The sequence below is a fragment of the Manduca sexta genome, chromosome 19 (assembly GCF_014839805.1).
Source record: "Manduca sexta isolate Smith_Timp_Sample1 chromosome 19, JHU_Msex_v1.0, whole genome shotgun sequence".
Taxonomy (NCBI): Eukaryota; Metazoa; Arthropoda; class Insecta; order Lepidoptera; family Sphingidae; genus Manduca; species Manduca sexta.
In genome coordinates, this window is record NC_051133.1 from 2,117,743 (window position 1) to 2,137,028 (window position 19,286).

General features: G+C 34.3%; 1 protein-coding gene across 1 annotated transcript; it reads left to right on the top strand.

Moving 5' to 3' along the window:
• The first annotated feature begins 1,914 nt into the window (after window positions 1-1,914).
• On the top strand, window positions 1,915-19,052 carry LOC115441320 (aminoacylase-1). Its single transcript, XM_030166066.2, has 9 exons — window positions 1,915-2,032; window positions 4,874-5,043; window positions 9,232-9,400; window positions 10,898-11,044; window positions 11,630-11,700; window positions 14,788-14,904; window positions 15,857-15,952; window positions 18,184-18,317; window positions 18,648-19,052. Exons 1-9 carry the CDS (start codon window positions 1,945-1,947, stop codon window positions 18,853-18,855), a joined length of 1,200 nt encoding a protein of 399 aa, XP_030021926.2. The 5' UTR covers window positions 1,915-1,944; the 3' UTR covers window positions 18,856-19,052.
• The last annotated feature ends 234 nt before the right edge of the window (window positions 19,053-19,286 follow it).

Below are 19,286 nucleotides of genomic sequence, written 5' to 3' on the forward strand. Positions count from 1 at the left end.
AATTAATGAACCATCAAGTTTCATCTCGGTTATTCATTATGGTTTATGTGTATAAAGGTGTGGGAGAATCTCTATATTCTGCGAGAGGTGGAAAAGACTGAGCGAGAAAACTTGGCACGAGATCAAAGTATACGATAAGTGCGACAGTCTTTTAAAAATCATTATTTTTCTGCATTCTTTTATATTTCACACATTTTACGTTTTTAAGATACATTTGTCTCTAACATGTTTCCAGTTGAAACGTCTTTCGGATCTAACCATTCCAGATTTTTCGTCTTATCTTATACTTTTACGTTGTAGCTAGTGTAACTACTGGATATAATAAGACTTAACATCTCACGTCTCAGGATGACGAGCGCAGTGGAATACCAAACAATACTTTGTAAATCAAGGTGTTGGATGGTGTGTCTACTTTGCGGTCGTATCGTTCACCATCGGCAAACGGCAAGTTCGTCTCATCATTCAAAGCAATAAAAAAAATTATAATAACTTCCACGGTCTCGAGATTGGAGTACCTTTGTATGCAATTGATTTCTAATGACATATGGTTCAAATCGTTATTAATGCGCTTACTTAGTGATTCGAGTTATGAAACAGGTTCATCCAATCAATACCTATAAAGTAATATGTATTTGAAAATCTACTTCTTCCTAATGAAACGTCTCATTTCTTTCCCTACCACATTAATATCATCTAGAATTTATTTTTTTCTCTAGCAAGATTAAGCTCAAAATTCAATTTCCCAGGATGGTCTACATCATTTACTCCCTTTATGAATATAAAATATGCACGTACGTGAGCAAAATTCTTTTAACGCTAAAATCCAGAATGTAGATGAACCCGCGGATGAAGCGTAGTGGTCATACATTTGTTAAAATTTTGGCAACCGAAGCAGCAAAAGCCACGCCACGCTCTACTCGTGTGTCTAGATAAATACTATTACTAGGCTTTAGGCACAATTCCGTCTTTTTACTTTACTGTTCCAATGTTACTGAAAACATATTTTGAGACAACATTTTTATGTGTATTGTATCCTCTTTTTTTAAATAAAGTTAGGTTAATTTAGTATCCCCATATGTTTGGGGAAAAGTAATCCTTACATATACGTGTTTTACTCAACATCTTAACAGACTATTACTATAAAATGTAAAAAAAAATTACACGTGCATTTTTCCGAATTTATAAAAATGAACGTAAATTGCTTGACCTGAGAACCGAACTCTAGATCCTAAAAAAAAATATGAATAAAATTAACTCATATAGTTAAGTTGAATACAAACATAAAATGCATTAACCTACCCATAAATAGACATATATAGTCAAGTAAAAAGTTGTTTACAAGAATATAAACATTGCAAAAATAACTCACTTGGCTTCTTACAACAGATAAAATAACTTTTTATGTCCGTGTGAGAGTTTTATAGGCACACGCAAATTCGCAACCTGGGACCTAGATTGCTGTTGATGTACATTAACTGTTATGAGACTCAAAGGTCCTTGGAAATGTAATTATGAGGTTATGCTTTTTTGATTTATTTTGCGCAATTTATACCAAATATTATATGAGTTTATGTGGTTTTGAAAGGTAAAAACATTACAAAATTAAATATATCGCTGACATTATTTTTATATTACATAGTAGCTAAAGTAAAATATATACTTGCATATTTTCATAATCGTTTTAAAGTGTAACCCTGTCATTGTTAAGTATAAATAATAATATACAACAAAACGAAGAGAATTAAATAAAATCAATTATTGCGAACTCATTCAATTATTACCTGGTAATTTATACAATCTAATTCCAATTAATTATTACCATTATATATTCTGCCCCAACCTCCCCAATTCCCACGGAACGTTGCGGTTATTACTCAATATAAATTGAAACTCTACGGGTAGGTAGTTAGAGCATTGTGTTGCAGTGAACGTTATTTTTGCAAAATGTCCGGTGATCAAGCGAGCGACCCCGCCGTGGACAATTTGCGAAATTACCTGAGGATCCGTAGCGTACATCCCAACGTTAATTACGGTAACATCGTTGTATAAAGTCACATTATGGGTTCAGAATGGAAACTTAACGCGATGAAAGGCATTACATATTTGAATAAAGTATTTTTTTCTACTATTGACTATTCTCAGACACTGTGAGTTTATTTTGCGTTGATAGGATCGTCAACAGCAAACATTTTTAAAAATTATAATTGTAAAATTGCGTAGATATTGTAACTTTCACTTTTCGGAGGACTAATACTTCAGTCCGCCCATGACTGTAAAGGCTGCAGTTTTCGAAACGTCGGGAGAAAATTATAATATAAAAAAACACGATAAAATAAGTGAGATAGTTTTATTTCAATGTCTAACATTTGGGGAAACATAAGAAATCATTAGGCATAACATATTTTAAAACTTATTCCACATTGTATTTCCTGCTTAACGTAGAAGGTACATAACAATTCCACGGCTTAGACGTAGAAGTTCAGTGTTCAGCAAAAGCATTTCCTAACTCCAAACTTCAACCCATGAAGTCAATGAGCGTTGATTGATTGTCAAAATATCTTCTATTACGTGTGCAATATTGGATTTTTTTTTTTGCTTTGAATGTATGAACACATGAACTTGTTCACGTAAGTTTTAGTACCACGGCACCGAAACTCCAATGAGCCTATGTGATCGAATTCATATAAATAATATTCATAATGTTTGGTTTTGCAAGCTCACTGTCTCGCCACAGTTCGGAACATGCGCGTTTATGTCTCAAGGCTTAGAAACATCGGTTTTCCGCAATAACACTTGGGACTCTAATTCGGCAGCCGATTGAAAGGATTAGCATTAATTTTAATGAGACTGTATATTATGGTTGTGTGAAGATAATATTTATGATTTCATTATCATTAATTAAAGCGGCTATAGCCTAGTTGGTTGTGGAACGGACTGCCGAGACGAATGTCCACAGGTTCAAATCCCAAGGGCACGCATCCACATCGGCATCCACCTCTGATTTTTCTAAAAAAAATATGTGTGTATTCTTTGTGTGTATCGCTTGTTTTAACGGTGAAGAAAACATCGTGAGGAAACATGCATACCTGAGACATACTCTATCGGAATTTCGAGGGTGTGTGAAGTCTACCAATCCGCACTAAGCCAGCGTGGTGGACTAAGGTCTAATCTCTCTCAGTAGTTGAGAAGGCCCGTGCCCAACAGTGGGACAGTATATAATACAGGGCTGATATTATTACTATCATTAATTAACTCGTTTTTACTTTAACGAGAAAACCAAAAATCAATAGACTAAACAAGCTTGTTCAAAATGATAAAATTATGGACAAATCTTCTCTTTAATAATTACAGATGTAAAACAGAATTGTAAATTAACTCCCATAGACAGAGTATCTGCGTGAAATTATTTCCATGTCGGGAGTTAGTCCATTGAAATGTTACATTTTTTAGGCCTTACCTTGCGTTTTTTAGAGGACGCAATTTTATTTTTTTGAAGTGTAGGGGGGGTCAGTGTAAAGCTAAAACCAAGTTTGTGGGGTCGCCACCCTTGTCCCACGCACGCCATCTTGAAAATAGGGGTTGAAATGGTTTTACGATGCATCTCTTAAACTATTTATCTGACAAAAAATGTATAAACATTTTTGTTGCAAATTAAATTCTCTACAACTTTGGTCTAGTAACTTTTGTCGCAGAACTATAAATAAAAAGTTATAAGCGAAAATGTTAAGAAATTCAATGTTAAGCAATGTCCATTGCAACGTCATCAGAACGTGTGTTTATAAGGTTCATAATACTTTTTTTTGTACTCTTATTAATACCCAAATACCCAAGGGACCATTAGGGAACAAAAGAACATCTGCCTGCTATTATTATTATTATTTCTAACCTCTTATTGTAAGAATAGCTGATAATATTGTGTTGAATTTGTCGTTCAACTTATATCTTTTAGTTGTGCTACATATTTCTGTACGTGCGGATGTATTTTATTCTGTTTTTAATTGTGAAGACGATTTCGAATGATTTTAGACACGATTTTAACTTGAGTGAAAACTACTTTTTTTTTATTAGCATTTTGACTTTTAAAAGTCTTTAAAGCACAGTACATCTAAAAGATATAAGTTGAACGACAACTTCAACACAATATTATCAGCTATTCTTACAATAAGAGGTTAGAAATAATAATAATAATAGCAGGCAGATGTTCTTTTGTTCCCTAATGGTCCCTTGGGTATTTGGGTATTAATGAGAGTACAAAAAGTATTATGAACCTTATAAACACACGTTCTGATGACGTTGCAATGGACATTGCTTAACATTTAATTTCTTAACATTATCGCTTATAAATTTTTTATTTATAGTTCTGCGACAAAAGTTACTAGACCAATGTTGTAGAGAATTTAATTTGCAACAAAAAATGTTTATACATTTTTTGTCAGATAAATAGTTTAAGAGATGCATCGTAAAACCATTTCAACCCCTATTTTCAAGATGGCGGCCATGGGACAAGGGTGGCGACCCCACAAACTTGGTTTTAGCTTTACACTGACCCCCCCTACACTTCAAAAAAATAAAATTGCGTCCTCTAAAAAACGCAACCCCAAATGTAACTTTTCAATGGACTAAGTGTTTTTTATGTTGTACAGAAAACAATTTTGTTTTCGGTATTATACGTAAGGGATAAAACGTGAAAATAATTTTAATTCTGCCCAAGTTGTGCCGATTTTAAATATCAACTTAATTATAAATATTCTGTGTGTTTTATTTCAAGTAATAATAACTGTAAATAATTATTTTATTTGTAATTTTCTAAAGCTCAAAAACACAAAATTATTTCCTGCTGCCGAACAAATATTAAATAAAATTTCTCTTTCAGATGAATGTATTGAATACCTCAAGAACCAAGCCAAGAGTCTGGACCTCCCGGTGCAGGTATTTGAATGTGTGCCCAAGAAGCCGATCCTGGTGATGACCTGGACTGGAGAGCAACCCTCGCTGCCCAGCGTCATGTTAAATTCTCACATGGACGTCGTTCCAGTGTTTGAGGTATGTTTATAACGTCAGTAACTAGCGGCGATAGCTTAGTCGCGTGTAAAACGGACTGCCGAGACGAACGTCCGCAAGTTCAAATACAAACGGCACACACCTCTGACTTTCTTAAAATTATGTTTCGCGTTCCGGGATCAGCCTGTGTTTATCCGGCTTCATCAGGCCTACATAATTGTATCGACTGCCGAGGGGTAATCATCTCTCGTCAGTCGACGTTCTATATAACCCCACTCCACTTACCATCAGGTGTAGTGGAAACACTTTGCCATGCCCGTTTAAAAATAAAAATATATATATGGGCCAAATTGAATCTATTCTGAACTAAACAAGTATATATTTAAGCACAGGACAAAATATGGCTTGAAATCAAATAAAACCGACAACAAACACACATGGGGGTCAGTCGTCTCGAGGAGACCAGTTCGCCAAGCTGGTCTAATTTGGCAAGTGTGAAGCAAAGTAATTGATGAGAAATAATAAATAAAATAATATAACTTAACCGGTAATTAAGATGTTATGTTTGGTGCATTGAGTAACAACGGCAGTTCGCATCATTTTCTGGGACGTATGCAAATTGCTAGTCCCGCGACTCCAATCTTAGAAGTCTTGCTTTAGTTTCAGACTGTATGAAGTTGATATCCCCCGTGCATGATAGAACTAAGTATATGTTTATTCTTAAGCATACATACATACATAACATCACGCATTTATCCCCGAAGGGGTATGCAGAGGCGCAACTAGGGCACCCACTTTTCGCCAAGTATGTTCCGTCCCATGATGTGATAGGGGGCGAGCCTATCGCCATATCGGGCACAAATTCCAGACTCCGGGCTGATACTGAGCAGAAAAACCCAAATATCACTTTGCCCGACCCGGGATTCGAACCCAGGACCTCAGAGCGCTATTGTACCGGGCATGCAATACAACTACGCCACCGAGGCAGTATTCTTAAGCGATTTAGTTAAACTTGGAATTAAGAGTTAATTGGAGCCATTTAAACCGTTTTAATGCCCATAACATTCATAAATAAAAAACGATAAAAATGTGGCCTAAAAAATAAATGATGCGCGCTTTAAGAAACTGTTCATTTCATTGTCTTAGCTTTTAAACGACTCCAAACTGCACATCTATGCGTACGTACGTATGCATTATACATCTTTACATATAATAAAATTATAACAGGCCGATGTCTGTAAATTATAGATATAGAAGAAAAACTAATATTGGGAGTATTTATTAGAGCAACAGAAGCCAAAATTACTGCATAGAATTGAATACAGTTTTCACCGATGTTTATCTAGAGGTCTAACTTAAAATATAAGGTACATTTTATAAGGGAAAAGCTCTTCCACGCGGACGTAGCCGTAAGCAAAAACTAGTTTAATAATATAATGCTTTACGTTATTTATCCTCGCACCGCTACAGCCTGGGGTATCAAAGTGGTTTAATGAAAATGTTCGTACATTGGCTGCAAAATGTCGTCCCTCTAACTTTATTTAACCAGAATTAAAAAACGACAACATCCGCCACCAGGTGAAAACTCTCTAATTAGTTCTACAAATAGGTGTGGAAAAGGAAGCTTATGTATACAGAGTGATTCGGGATTTCATGTTGAATTATAAGTTAACAATATTACCAATATTTTCAGAGCAAAAGATAGCATTACGAAGACTTGTAATAACTAATCTATCTATCTATACTTATAATAAATCTGTAGAGAGGTCAATTCTGTACATGAAATATATTTCCAAAATAACTATCAGGGGGGTGATTAGGGATCGATACTGATGCCAAAAATGCAATTAGTAAAATTTTTGTCTGTCTGTCTGTCTGTCTGTATAACCGTTATAGAAACAAAAACTACTCGACGGATTTTAACGAAACTTGGTACAATTATTTGTCATACTCCTGTGCTGGTTATAGTATACTTTTCATCGCGCTACGATTAATAGGAGCAGAGCAGTGAAGGGAAATGTTGGGAAAACGGGAGAAGTTACTCCATTTTTTAACCTTCCGCCGCGTGTGCAACCTTAATGGTTAAAGCTACACAGAAATTATGTATGACGGAAATGTTCGCCTTAAAATTATATAAAAAATATCCCACGACAGCATATGTCTATCTTTTATGGTTGACTCACAATAACACGTGTAGCTCCCGATAGCATAGCAGTTCGAAGCTTTCTCATTATATTTGTCTACTCTTACGTTTATAACACTCTCAGTCAGCCCCGGATCTAGGGGGCGACAAGCCAGGGCCCGTGCCCCGGGCGGCGAATATAGAGGGCGGGAAATTCAAACTTGGCAGACGAATACACATCTCATCATTAACGCAACTTTGACTACTGCGACATCTATACTATTATATAAAGCTGAAGAGTTTGTTTGTTTGAACGCTCTAATCTCAGGAACTACCGGTTCGAACTGAAAAAGTCTTTTTGTGTTGGATAATCCTTTGTTCGTGGAGTGCTATAGGTTATATATCATCACGCTATACCCAATAGGAGCGGAGCAGTAATGGCTAATCTCAGGAACTACCGGTTCGAACTGAAAAATTATTTTTGTGTTGGATAGTCCTTTGTTTGTGGAGTGCTGTATATCATCACGTTATACCCAATAAGAGCGGTTCAGTAACAGTTTCAACATGTTGCAAAAACGGGGAAAATATATTATTTTTGAGAGCTTCTGTTGCGTGCGCTGCGTAAACGGTTAAAGTTATGCAACAATGATGTATAACGGGATTGGTCCTCTTAAAAAGTTATACAAAAATTTATTATAAAACAAAGTCCCCCGCTGAATTTGTCTGCCTGAACGTGTTAAACTCAAAAACTACCCAACGTATTAGGATAAAATTTGGTATGGAGACAGTTTGAGACCCTGGGAAGTACACAGGCTTCCGGGAAAATATATAGCGTGACTTTTATAACGGAAAACTTTAGCCTGAAAAACTTTATAACGCGGGCGGAGCCGCGGGCAAAAGCTAGTGATAAATAATCTTTACCGCCAATGTAAGGAATTGTAAGTTTACAACGTTATTTTTTTGAATGTCTATGGTTTTGTTGACATTACAGTAAAAAGACTGTGGCACTGCCTCGGTCGAACCGATCCATTCATGCACTAAATATAAACGAAATAGCTCCACCTATAAACAGAAAATACACAATACTTATAATATTAGGAATTTATAGATTAAACATCTCGAACAGTTTTTACGATGGTATTGAACCAACACCAGCGAATCTCGTTGCCAAGAAAGACTTGACTTCGTAAGTAGTTTCGAAGATTTTTCGCCAATTTTTAAAGAAATGTTGGATGGACTGGCAAATCGCATGGCAATTGAATACTATAAGGGATCTAATATAAGAAATAAGACCGTAAGCATACAAGGATTTTAGTCATAATTAATCATTACCCTGCAGTGTGCAAAAAATCATGAAGGAAGAGATAAAAGTATGAAAAATATTTATGAACCCAAGCAAGGCCGCTTATCTCCAGCGAGCCTTTGGACGCGGTCGTGAGAAAACGTCCGTGCGGTCGATTAATGTCTATGAGATAGCTCTCAAATTTCTTTAAAATTTATTCCCACCTTAATAGTAGTGAACAAACATTATCTAGATATACTTATAGGTACTCGTTGGTGGTCGTCTGGTGGTTTAAATTCGATCATCGAATTAAATAACATCGAAGTAATGTATTCATTTTATTTTTCTGCACTTTCTATATTAATTTTAATTATGCCAAATCTGCGCGTAATTATGCCAAATATGCTGCGCTTTGTTAGATAATACTCTAAAGTGTGGTAAGAATGAATTCAATGTTATCACGATTGCGTATCGATTGCGATCAGTTATATAGTATTTTTACATATTTATTTTCCATATATGTTAAGAAATATAAATATTCAATTTATTTATTGCAACCAATGCAATTATAAACTCGGTGAGTACATGAGTAGCCACTATACTGAAAATCCTTTTTGGAACATTAATTGCTCTGAATCTTTTTCCACCACCAATGTCAAAGATTAATTAAATGATGTTCAAATCTTTTGTGTGCAAGATAGAGGCTTTTATTAGATAAAAATATTAAAATTCTGCTTACGTAATGCTTCAACGGCCTATAAATAACTTTAAACTAATGTTAAAAAAAAATGTTCTAAAGATGAGATGACATATTAACAAATTGCAGGCAAGCTGGACTCATCCTCCATTCGCAGCGGAGATACAAGACGGCGCTATCTACGGGCGCGGAGTCCAGGACATGAAGTCAGTCGCGATCCAGTACATCGAAGCCGTGAGGAGACTGAAGAGTAAAGGCATCAAGCTGAAGAGAACTATCCATTTGTCTTTTGTTCCGGGTAAGAATGATCCATAAATCTTGACAGGATAATTTGATGGGTTGAATTTGAAAATGCCGGGTAGGTTTTCAAATGGCCAACATGGGTTAGTTTAATCACTCCTTTTCACGGGCAAAACGTGTTATCTCTGCCACTGGTACTCACTGGCGAGTGAATGGGCAGCCATAATAAAACACTATTTAGAGAACGTGGTTATTTTTTAAAGTTTCATAAATTCTGGGAAAATGAAAATAAAAGTTATTTTATTAAACATTATTTATACAAGCCATACTCAAAATATATACAAATAAAATACATACCACTTCTCCAAAGACATTAAACAGTTAGGCATAATCTTAATCTTTGCATTTCCCAAACCGTAGCAAGCCCGGAACATAATATAAAAAAAATTATAGTCATCGTTCCAGTATTCTGTGACATTGACATTATACAATCTATAATCCTACATCCACGTGCCACTGAGTCAATAGCTTACTCAATTATAATTATATTGATTTTATAAATGGCAAACGTTTTCTTTGAGCAATCGATTGAGTTGTACAAAGTAATCGCTAAAGACCTTGATTGTTTCGCTGTCACGGCTAATTCAATAACGTCTCAAATAGGCAGAGCAGAAAGAAGTACCTAAAGTTAAAATCCGAGTTTATATTTACATGATACAAATATTTGTATCGGATGTAGGTAATATGGAAACGAAAATCTTCGAATAATTCTGTACCTGCACTTTGTTTTTAAAAGTTTATATACCTATAGAAGATACTAATGCAAAAAACTACATCCCTATAGATTAACTACTATAAGCCATCTCTAAATACGATATATTTTCTTCAATTTAGATGATAATGGAACACAAGTTCTTGCTCTTTTGGAATTGAGCCAAACCTCTTGAAACTTTCCGGCATGCTGACGAGTGTGCCTCGAGGGGTTGATGGCTTACCTCCTGCAGATTTATTTGTCTTGAACCAGGCAGTTCAATTTGAATCGTAAATGGACAGTAATTACGTGCCATTTTCAGTCGTGCTGTTTAATGTTGAATATTGTTGCAAATATTAATAAGGTATGGACATATGCATTCTAAACATATATGATATGAAGTTTGATTTCATTTGTTTTGTATATTTTGACAAACCTAACTTACGAGATGGTTAAAAAAGATTAAGCGACGGCAATTTAGCAAGTGAATGAGCAAAACACCAGCTGAGCGTGACCATACGAAGCGTAAAATAAAGTTTATTTTTTATATTATTAGGAAAATCAACAGTTTACAAATCAAAAGCATTAATCCAATATATAGAACAATAGAAATATTGAACATATTGAACACGACCGAGTAAAAGCAAATACAAAGTCGGTCCATTCACAATGTAAACAAATTTATTGAAACGTTTCTTTCACACTAAAATACTAAACGTACTTTCAATACTATTATTATAAACATACAAGATCACCAAGACCTAAACCAAATCAAATGTATTAAATTAAGTATCAACTCAACAGATGAAGAGATCGGCGGCCTCTTGGGCATGGAAGAGTTCGTGAAGACTGAAGCTTTCAAAAATCTGAACGTTGGTTTCGCCTTGGATGAGGGCATCGCTTGCGCCTCCGATGATTACCTCGTCTTCTATGGAGAGAGGACTATTTGGCGTAAGACTATTAGCATTAACCTACCAGATTTCTTATGTTTACGCGAATGTTAGATATTAAAATTAAACTATGTTTTGGATTTTATTGCGGTTTTGATATTATAATTTTTCCCGACGTTTCGAAGACTTTGCAGTCTTTTGGCAGCCTTCTGGCGATAAAATCCGAAAAATACTTTTATTTTAATTAAACTACCAGGTTTTTTAACAGAATTTGCAAGTCTGAAGTTATATTGCAAGGTGCCAGTGAAGGGACTATATAACCCGGTTCCTGCCGGCTTCCCTTTCGTAATTTATGTAATATCTAATTATCATTACAACGATTTACAGACCGCATTTATGCATATTAGTACCTATATGTTATGTCAAGTTCCCTTTAGGAAAACTTCAGCCTTCGCCACTGCGAGGTGTTGTAATTACTCTTCATAAAGACAATGTGAATGAGACCAAAATGCTACATTTAACCAAATAACTGCTGAAACTAGACGTAGGTATTATGATATCAATGAATCTTGATATATTTTTATACGTAACTGAAAAATAAACACTACACCTTTACTAATAGTGCCCCGATTTGAATGCTTTGCAGATGTGAACATTTTTTGTCCCGGCAAGTCCGGTCATGGATCGCTCCTACTCCCGGACAATTGTGGCGAAAAGGTACGTATCTTAGGTATTTATATTAGAATGAAGGATAAACTGTTTTTAATGGAGTTTTAATGTAGCTTATTCGAGCTACAAGTCTAGTAAATTGCGTATTCAAAAATTCGGCAATTTGAAATCAAAATATAATTAGTTTTGTTTTAATGATAAAGGACGCTAAACATATTTGACTAAACATTACGCAAAATTTTTAGGTTCCTGTTGAATTTAGTAGCTTTCCAATATTCATAGAAGAATTTAAGTCACTCAATACTAAAGGCTAAATCGTATTTATATCGAATGCCTTAATCATCCCCTGTGTCTACCTCAAGGAGACTCCTAATGACCATCAAAGAACAAAATGCAGTAACAACTCAACACTAAAATAAGTCCACCTCGCGACCACGAAGACTGGAAAGTCTTCGAAGCGTCGGAAGAAAATTATAATATAAAAAACCGCGATAAAATCCGTAAAATAGTATTATTTTAATGTCTAACATTCATGTAAACATAAGAAATTATTTAAAAAATAAGTGGTTTCTACATTTACACAAAGTACTTAACTATATAAAAGTAAACAAAGGAATATTATCTAAGTTTTCATCGCAAAGAAATGTGTAAGAAAACGGTTATAATGTCTTTAAATGGTAAATAAGAATAGGTAGGAGGAAAAATCGTTTCCCTTGCCGCCGTGGTAGCTTAGCAATTACTGAAAAAGTACTGATTCATTGCAGTGACGTGGGATTTGCTTTTTTATTCTGGATCGATTAATAACATGAGTTTCTTTTACTGATATCAAATTAGATACTGTTCTATATTATTTAGTAGGTATGTCTTGTTTCGGTTTGTATGTTTATGTTGTGATATATACTTAATTCAAATATTATCTATAAGTTTTTTTGAAGACAAATGGTATCAAATTGAATGTTATTTTTACAATATAAGCAACTTGTAACTGCTACTGTGGCGGGTTTTAACACTTTATGAACGGTGATCGCTATCCGGGCGGATATAAAATATATCCTACCACCAAACAACTACACACCAAATTAGCACACTGAATTATTGCCGCAGCGTCTCAACGCAGCTGTACATATGTACTTACTACCTATAGCTTACGCACGTATACGTGTATAACAATATCAATAATCACATTATACTTAGTAGGTATAAATCTAGCATGACTAATTCATATCCTAATTACTGACGTATTAGAATCCGATACTATCTAGTTACCTAACATTGTTAGTGCCCGTGGCGGTGTTAATTTATCGCCCGCAACAACGTCACATTGGCGGGGTGCCAATAGCCTGTGCACTGTAATTATTTAATCAAGAGGATCTCAATAATGTTCCGGTGAAATGGTCATGTTTGTGGCGAACTTATCATTCTAAACTTTAAACAAACATCGCGGTAACTTGCATGTTTGGTAAATTTATCAATAGGTTTGCTTATTGATTGTATAACAGCATAGTAGAACGAATAAGATCCTGCCTGGGGAATTTAAACTTTATATAATATACGTAATTTATAAGGGATACTTCCGTGCCCAATGCATTGAAACCACGCGACTTCTCGTGGCTCATGGGTGTTACAGTTTTCATAGCTTCGAAATTCTTACAGATAATACTTACTTATGCACTTCCTACAACGTTCTTCGCCAGAAAATGATAATAAATATATAAGTGATTTCGATTAATGGAGAAATGTCTTGGAATCAAAGTTAATAAATAGATTCGCTGTTCGTTCGAATCAGTCTTAAACCTACTATTAAATGCGTACAATTAATATTACAGCTATTTATTTTATCCAGAAAGGAATGTAATCCCTAGAAAGGAGTCCAAATTAATTTAGGTAAAAAGCGGCAAAAGCAGAATTGTAACAAATAAATCTAGAAAAATGCCACGAGAAGCGCTATGTTTCAACGAAACATCGTATTTATTACCACAATGTAGCTAAATGAAAAGCATATTTAATCTGACTGACTAAGGGATCTTTTTCACTTTATTGCCGAAGTTTTATATCCAAGTATGACAAACAAACACTGATGCACTTGAGTATGGTAAAGGAAGTGGAATGCCTTCAAGAGTATCGATTAAGGGAAATGATTATCTCTCGCTAGTCACAATTATATCAACCTGTTTGAATTGAAGATTTTGTGATGTCCTATACAAATAGATGTTACTTGCGTGAAACTATTTTACACCGCTGAGAGGCTCAACTTTTGATTCCAACTTTTGATTGACTGCTAAAAATATTGGACTTCGAAATTAATTTCGAAACATTGCTATTTCTTTCAAACTCATTATATTTAGTTTCTGCACTCAATGTTCGATCTGATCTTGAAAATAAACCAATCAAAATAAAGCATGTGTGAGCACGTCAAACAAAGTTGTGCTGATTGGTCTAATTTTGCGATAGATTAAAAAAGTATTCGTATATTGAAAAAAGACGGTTCAATTGTAGGTACTTAATGTTCTTTATGAGAAGCCCGTCGAGGCATTTCACAACTATCGTATTTGAAACGAAACTGTTATTGGCAATAACGTGAGAGATAGCAAAAGTATCGGGTAGCAATCGATGTGTAGCAGGAATATTTTTGGTGCTTGTCAATTTTATTTTATTTTGATTTTGTACTGCGATACTCCAACTATTGCATCACTTTTCAAGTTAAAAATTGAACTGTATTTGTATTGACCGTAAGAAGCGAAATTAATTAGCTCAGTTGCACTTTCGAGTTCACGCAAACACATATTTTATCTGAAGATGAGTTTGGCAAAAACATGTTTACTTCCCACTTCAAGAATTTTAAAATTATTTGATTTACTTTACTATTATTATGGATTGAAATTTGTAATTTTTTTTTATCAATATTTTTTCACTTCATAACTGATCATACGCTTTTCCCTTTTCCTTGGCATCACAATTAGAATGCCTTTCTTTCATAGATTTTCAACTATACCTTCTTGTCTACATTTACTACGATCATTTGTTGAGTTTTGATCCTTAATATTATAAGTTGCATAGTTAAGGGAATATAAAACTATAATAATCACGGCCATGGAAACAAAATGTTGTAATTTTAAAGACAATCTTTGTCTGCAGTTACGTTACATGATTGACAAATTTATGGATTTGCGAGCAGAATCTAAGAAGAAACTAGCCGAAAACCCAGATTTGGCGATCGGTGATGTCACCAGCATCAACTTCACCATGGTATCTGTAAGTAACAGTAGCAAAGGAAACAGTATCTTATCCTGGCAGTGCATAATGATTAAATTAGACGCATATTTATTTATTATATCAGTCCTGTATTTACTGTCTTACTGCTGGGCACGGGCCTCCTCTACTACTGAGAGGGATTAAGCCTTAGTCTACCACGCTGGCTTAAAGCAGATTGGTAGACTTCACACACCTTCGAAATTCCTATAAAGTAATTCTTAGGTATGCAGGTTTCTACACGATGTTTTCCTTCACCGTTAAAGTGATAATTAACAAAGCATATGTATTTAAAAAAAGGGAAATTAGACATATTTAAATTGGAAGTAGGTAAGCGTCGAATTGTACAATTCTCACGCCGTCACGAATGCATGTAATATGAACTAGTCGCTCGGAGTATGAACGTAACAAAAATATTTTACATTGACTTTCCGACGCTTGCTGCGGCTCCGCCTGTCTATCCACAAGAATACGAGAAAACAGTGAGAATATTTGAATATTTTGCACGGAAATATAGGCTATTTCTCTACGTGAAGTTTTGAGATAGGATTTGTAAGTAACGAGCGACATCGAGATGCTGGATGTATTACAAAGTATTTTAAAATTACATTTAATTTTATATTGTTTTAAAAATATGGATTAAATTAATTTTCTCTTAACATTTTGTTGTAACTTACAAACGATAGAAAACTATATGTTTTTTATAAATAAAGAATAAAACCTTTTGGGTAACAATGTATGTGGATAAAAGACTAAAAAGTCAAATGGAAAAAGATTCTAAATACCATTTCAAAACAGAATTTCTGGAACACAACAAAGCATCATAACTCAATAGTAAACAGTACGAATAACTTATTGCTTGATATATATTTTATTTATAATAATATAACATAACTCGAGTTTCACGACAGTATTTTTAATTAATTGCTTGTAACAAACTGCAATTATTTTGCAGGGCGGCATCCAGAACAATGTCATCCCACAGAGTATGAGCGCTAGTTTTGATCTACGACTTGCACTTAACGTAGACTTGGAAGCCTTCGAACAAATGGTATGTTTATTGTACTATAATCCCTTACTAACATAGTTAATAAAATATTAATTTATTCTTTATTCAACACAAAGATATTACAGGATATACCCAATTCGAACTGGCTAGTCATAAACATACAACTATATACTATACGTATTTACAACATAAATTAAGTATATAATATAACATATAACAAAATATTTGCGGGCTCACTCCAGTTGCATGACAAAACATCTGTAAATAAATACCAAAGAATATAGTACTCTCTAAAGAGAGATAAATACGTTGTTTTGACGCTCTCTTATAATTTACGAATAAAAAGACAAAACATTGATAAGTTTAATCATTGATTTAAAAAAATATTATTAAGTCCTTGTATACGCTAATGCTAAGCAGTTCCTGTATTCCCAGAAGGCTACATTTACTACTATCTATGTCCCATAATGATGCAAGAACAAGACAGTAATTTTAAACTAAGCCGTTAACCTAAATATAAAGAAAATAATATTATTATTGTTGGCAATACCATGTAGAACTAATAATATTTCGTAACGAGAAGTTTTGTAATACCACGTAGAACTTAACAAGTAATATTTCGTATCTTGAAGTTTTTTCTTATTTGATATTATTATTCTACCTAAAAAGAATTTCTAGATAAGTAACTACAATTTTGTCTGAAACTTACCTAATTATATTAAACTGGAACAAAGATAACGAGAACAGTTCTATAATGCCCCTAATTTATTACTTTAACCCCAGATATAAATCACTACGGTATGTATGGACTAAAATTACAAAAAAAAATTACAGTTCCCGTTTAATTCTTCATAATTAATTTAAGATTAGTAGGTCCCTATCGGAATGGACATAATCTTCTTACAGTACTTTAACAAAACTTGTACACAATTAATAAGTAAATTCCATAACAATTATTTAAATGCTCAGCAATGTTGCCAACACTGAAAAATACAATGCGAAACTAGAAAATTACAAAACAAACTAGTTGGTGCCCGTTGGGAGTTCATTCTGCAACACTTTGCGGAAACTTAGTTGAATAATTTTAAAAGAAGAGTTTTATGCTTTTATGCATATTTTTCTGTAGCTTTCTTTTACTTTATTATCTTTTTAAAGTATTTTAAACGCGGTTTCTTTAAATGGTAAATCTCTTTTCTTCCAATTAAATTATTAATGATTGATTTAAATTCATATTGCTTATTATAGTTTCGCCTTTTCAATAATATAGTCTGAATTTTATTCCCATTATAAAATTAGCTTTTGCTTGCCGCTAAATGAAATCGTGATTAAAAGCATATAGATCTACAGGATATCTGTCTGTGACGTATTTTAGCAAATATCAACAATTTATACTGATCGGCCATAGGCGTGGTTAGAAGCAGAAGATGCTACTTGAAACAAAAAATAATATCGAAACATCTTTATTAACCTCCACACATTTAATATGGAAAAGGAAATTCAAGCAAATTTTTTACTGTTGAAATTCTAATGTCAACTCCATTTAAGAAATTACACAAGACACTAAATGTACAAAATTTGAACAAAATGTTTCCGTCGTGTGGAGCAGCGTCGCTATCTCAGACAAATCTTCAACTAAGCGGTAACATTATGAACACTGGAACTTTGCAAGACTAACGATGGCCTTAAGTTTTAATCGCATGTATATTGCCTGCCACTTCTCCGAGAGAGGGCAATCAAATAGATAGTTTACAATCTAAAGTCTGTTGACGGTAAAGGAAGATAGATAAGCTCAGAGGATGAGAGATATCATGTACTAAATATTTACACCTGTTAGAAAATATCTTTTAAGTGTCTCGTTTCCTTAATCTTGAGGTGACGTTTGGGCTATTTCTGGAAGGTCTCGGGTTTGATTTCTAGGTCGGGCACTTCGTATCAAATTTTATATCAAATTTTGCACGGGAAAGAATTTTCAAAAAATTTCAGAAATGCATGTGGCTATTCGTAAATATATGCCACATTATATCTGGAACATGTTTAAATGGGGTGACTTGTACGTTGCTATAGCCATAGTCTTCCAATTTTGAGGGCTCAATATAGTTTTTTTTAATATTCCACATGTGAGAGGAGAGTTTCATATAACTGAATACATTATATTATTAACAGACTAATTCCGTCATGCAACACACTTACGTAGGTCACTATTGCGAATTTAACACCTTGTGTAGGTAACTATTAGTATCTCTAACATATTGTATTATAACTTCAATATTCAGATCGCGCGTTGGTGCACGGAAGCCGGTGCTGGAGTCACGTATTCCTTTAGTCAGAAAGATCCTTACACTCCGTCTACTAAACTGGATGACTCTAATCCTTTCTGGATCGCTTTTAAAAATGCCGCTGATAATCTGTAAGTACTTCTGTACAATCACAGTCATCAACTTTGAACATTCATACTTCCGTTGTAACAACGTGGAGAAGTACTTAAATCGATTGGTTGTAATAATATGGCATATAGAAGTAAAAGTTTAGTGGCTAGTGCACTAGATACTTAGAACTAAAAACGATTTGCCATTGCAAGCATTTTATATCAAATGTAAGAATTATCTTTACTCGTTTCATCACTGTACCAAAGTATGTCTTCTACTAATATTATGCTAAAAATAACATCCACCTCTCCCGTTACATTGAAATATAAACTTAATACAGCACATGATAAAACCACATTCACCTCCAACAGGCATATATCCTTGAAACCCCAAGTGTTCCCTGGTGGGACCGATAGCAGATACCTTCGCTTCATCGGCATTCCAGCGCTGGGCTTCTCCCCCATGTCTAACACGACGCCTGGTCTGCATGAGCACGACGAACATCTCAGCATCGAGACTTTCCTACGCGGCATCACCATCTACGAATCCCTCATACCCGCTGTAGCTAATGTTGGCTAAATAAATAGCAAATTCGGACTATAAAATATGTCTATAAGTCAAAGCCTAAATATTTTGTCTAACTAGTTTTATATACTGTTTCAAATATCAACAGCGTTTGTGTATTTATAATTTTACCTTTCCACCTGAATACTCAATTTTTTCACAATCTAGATAACCTATTTTTTTTAATAAACTATATATTCTTATATTTAAAATTCACTTTATTTGAATGATTGCTTCCCACTTTCCAATTCCTTCTTTAAAATCGTCAACGCATCCACTCTTCTGATAGGCAGTTATGGCTGATAGCGACTATCTACCGTCAGAAGACCCTTCTGCTCGTTTTCAACCTTCTGCTACAAAATAACCATATTTATAGTCCTAATAATTGAACGCTGTGTACTCCTTTAAGTTGGTAATGCATCAGAATATGACCTTTATTATACTAC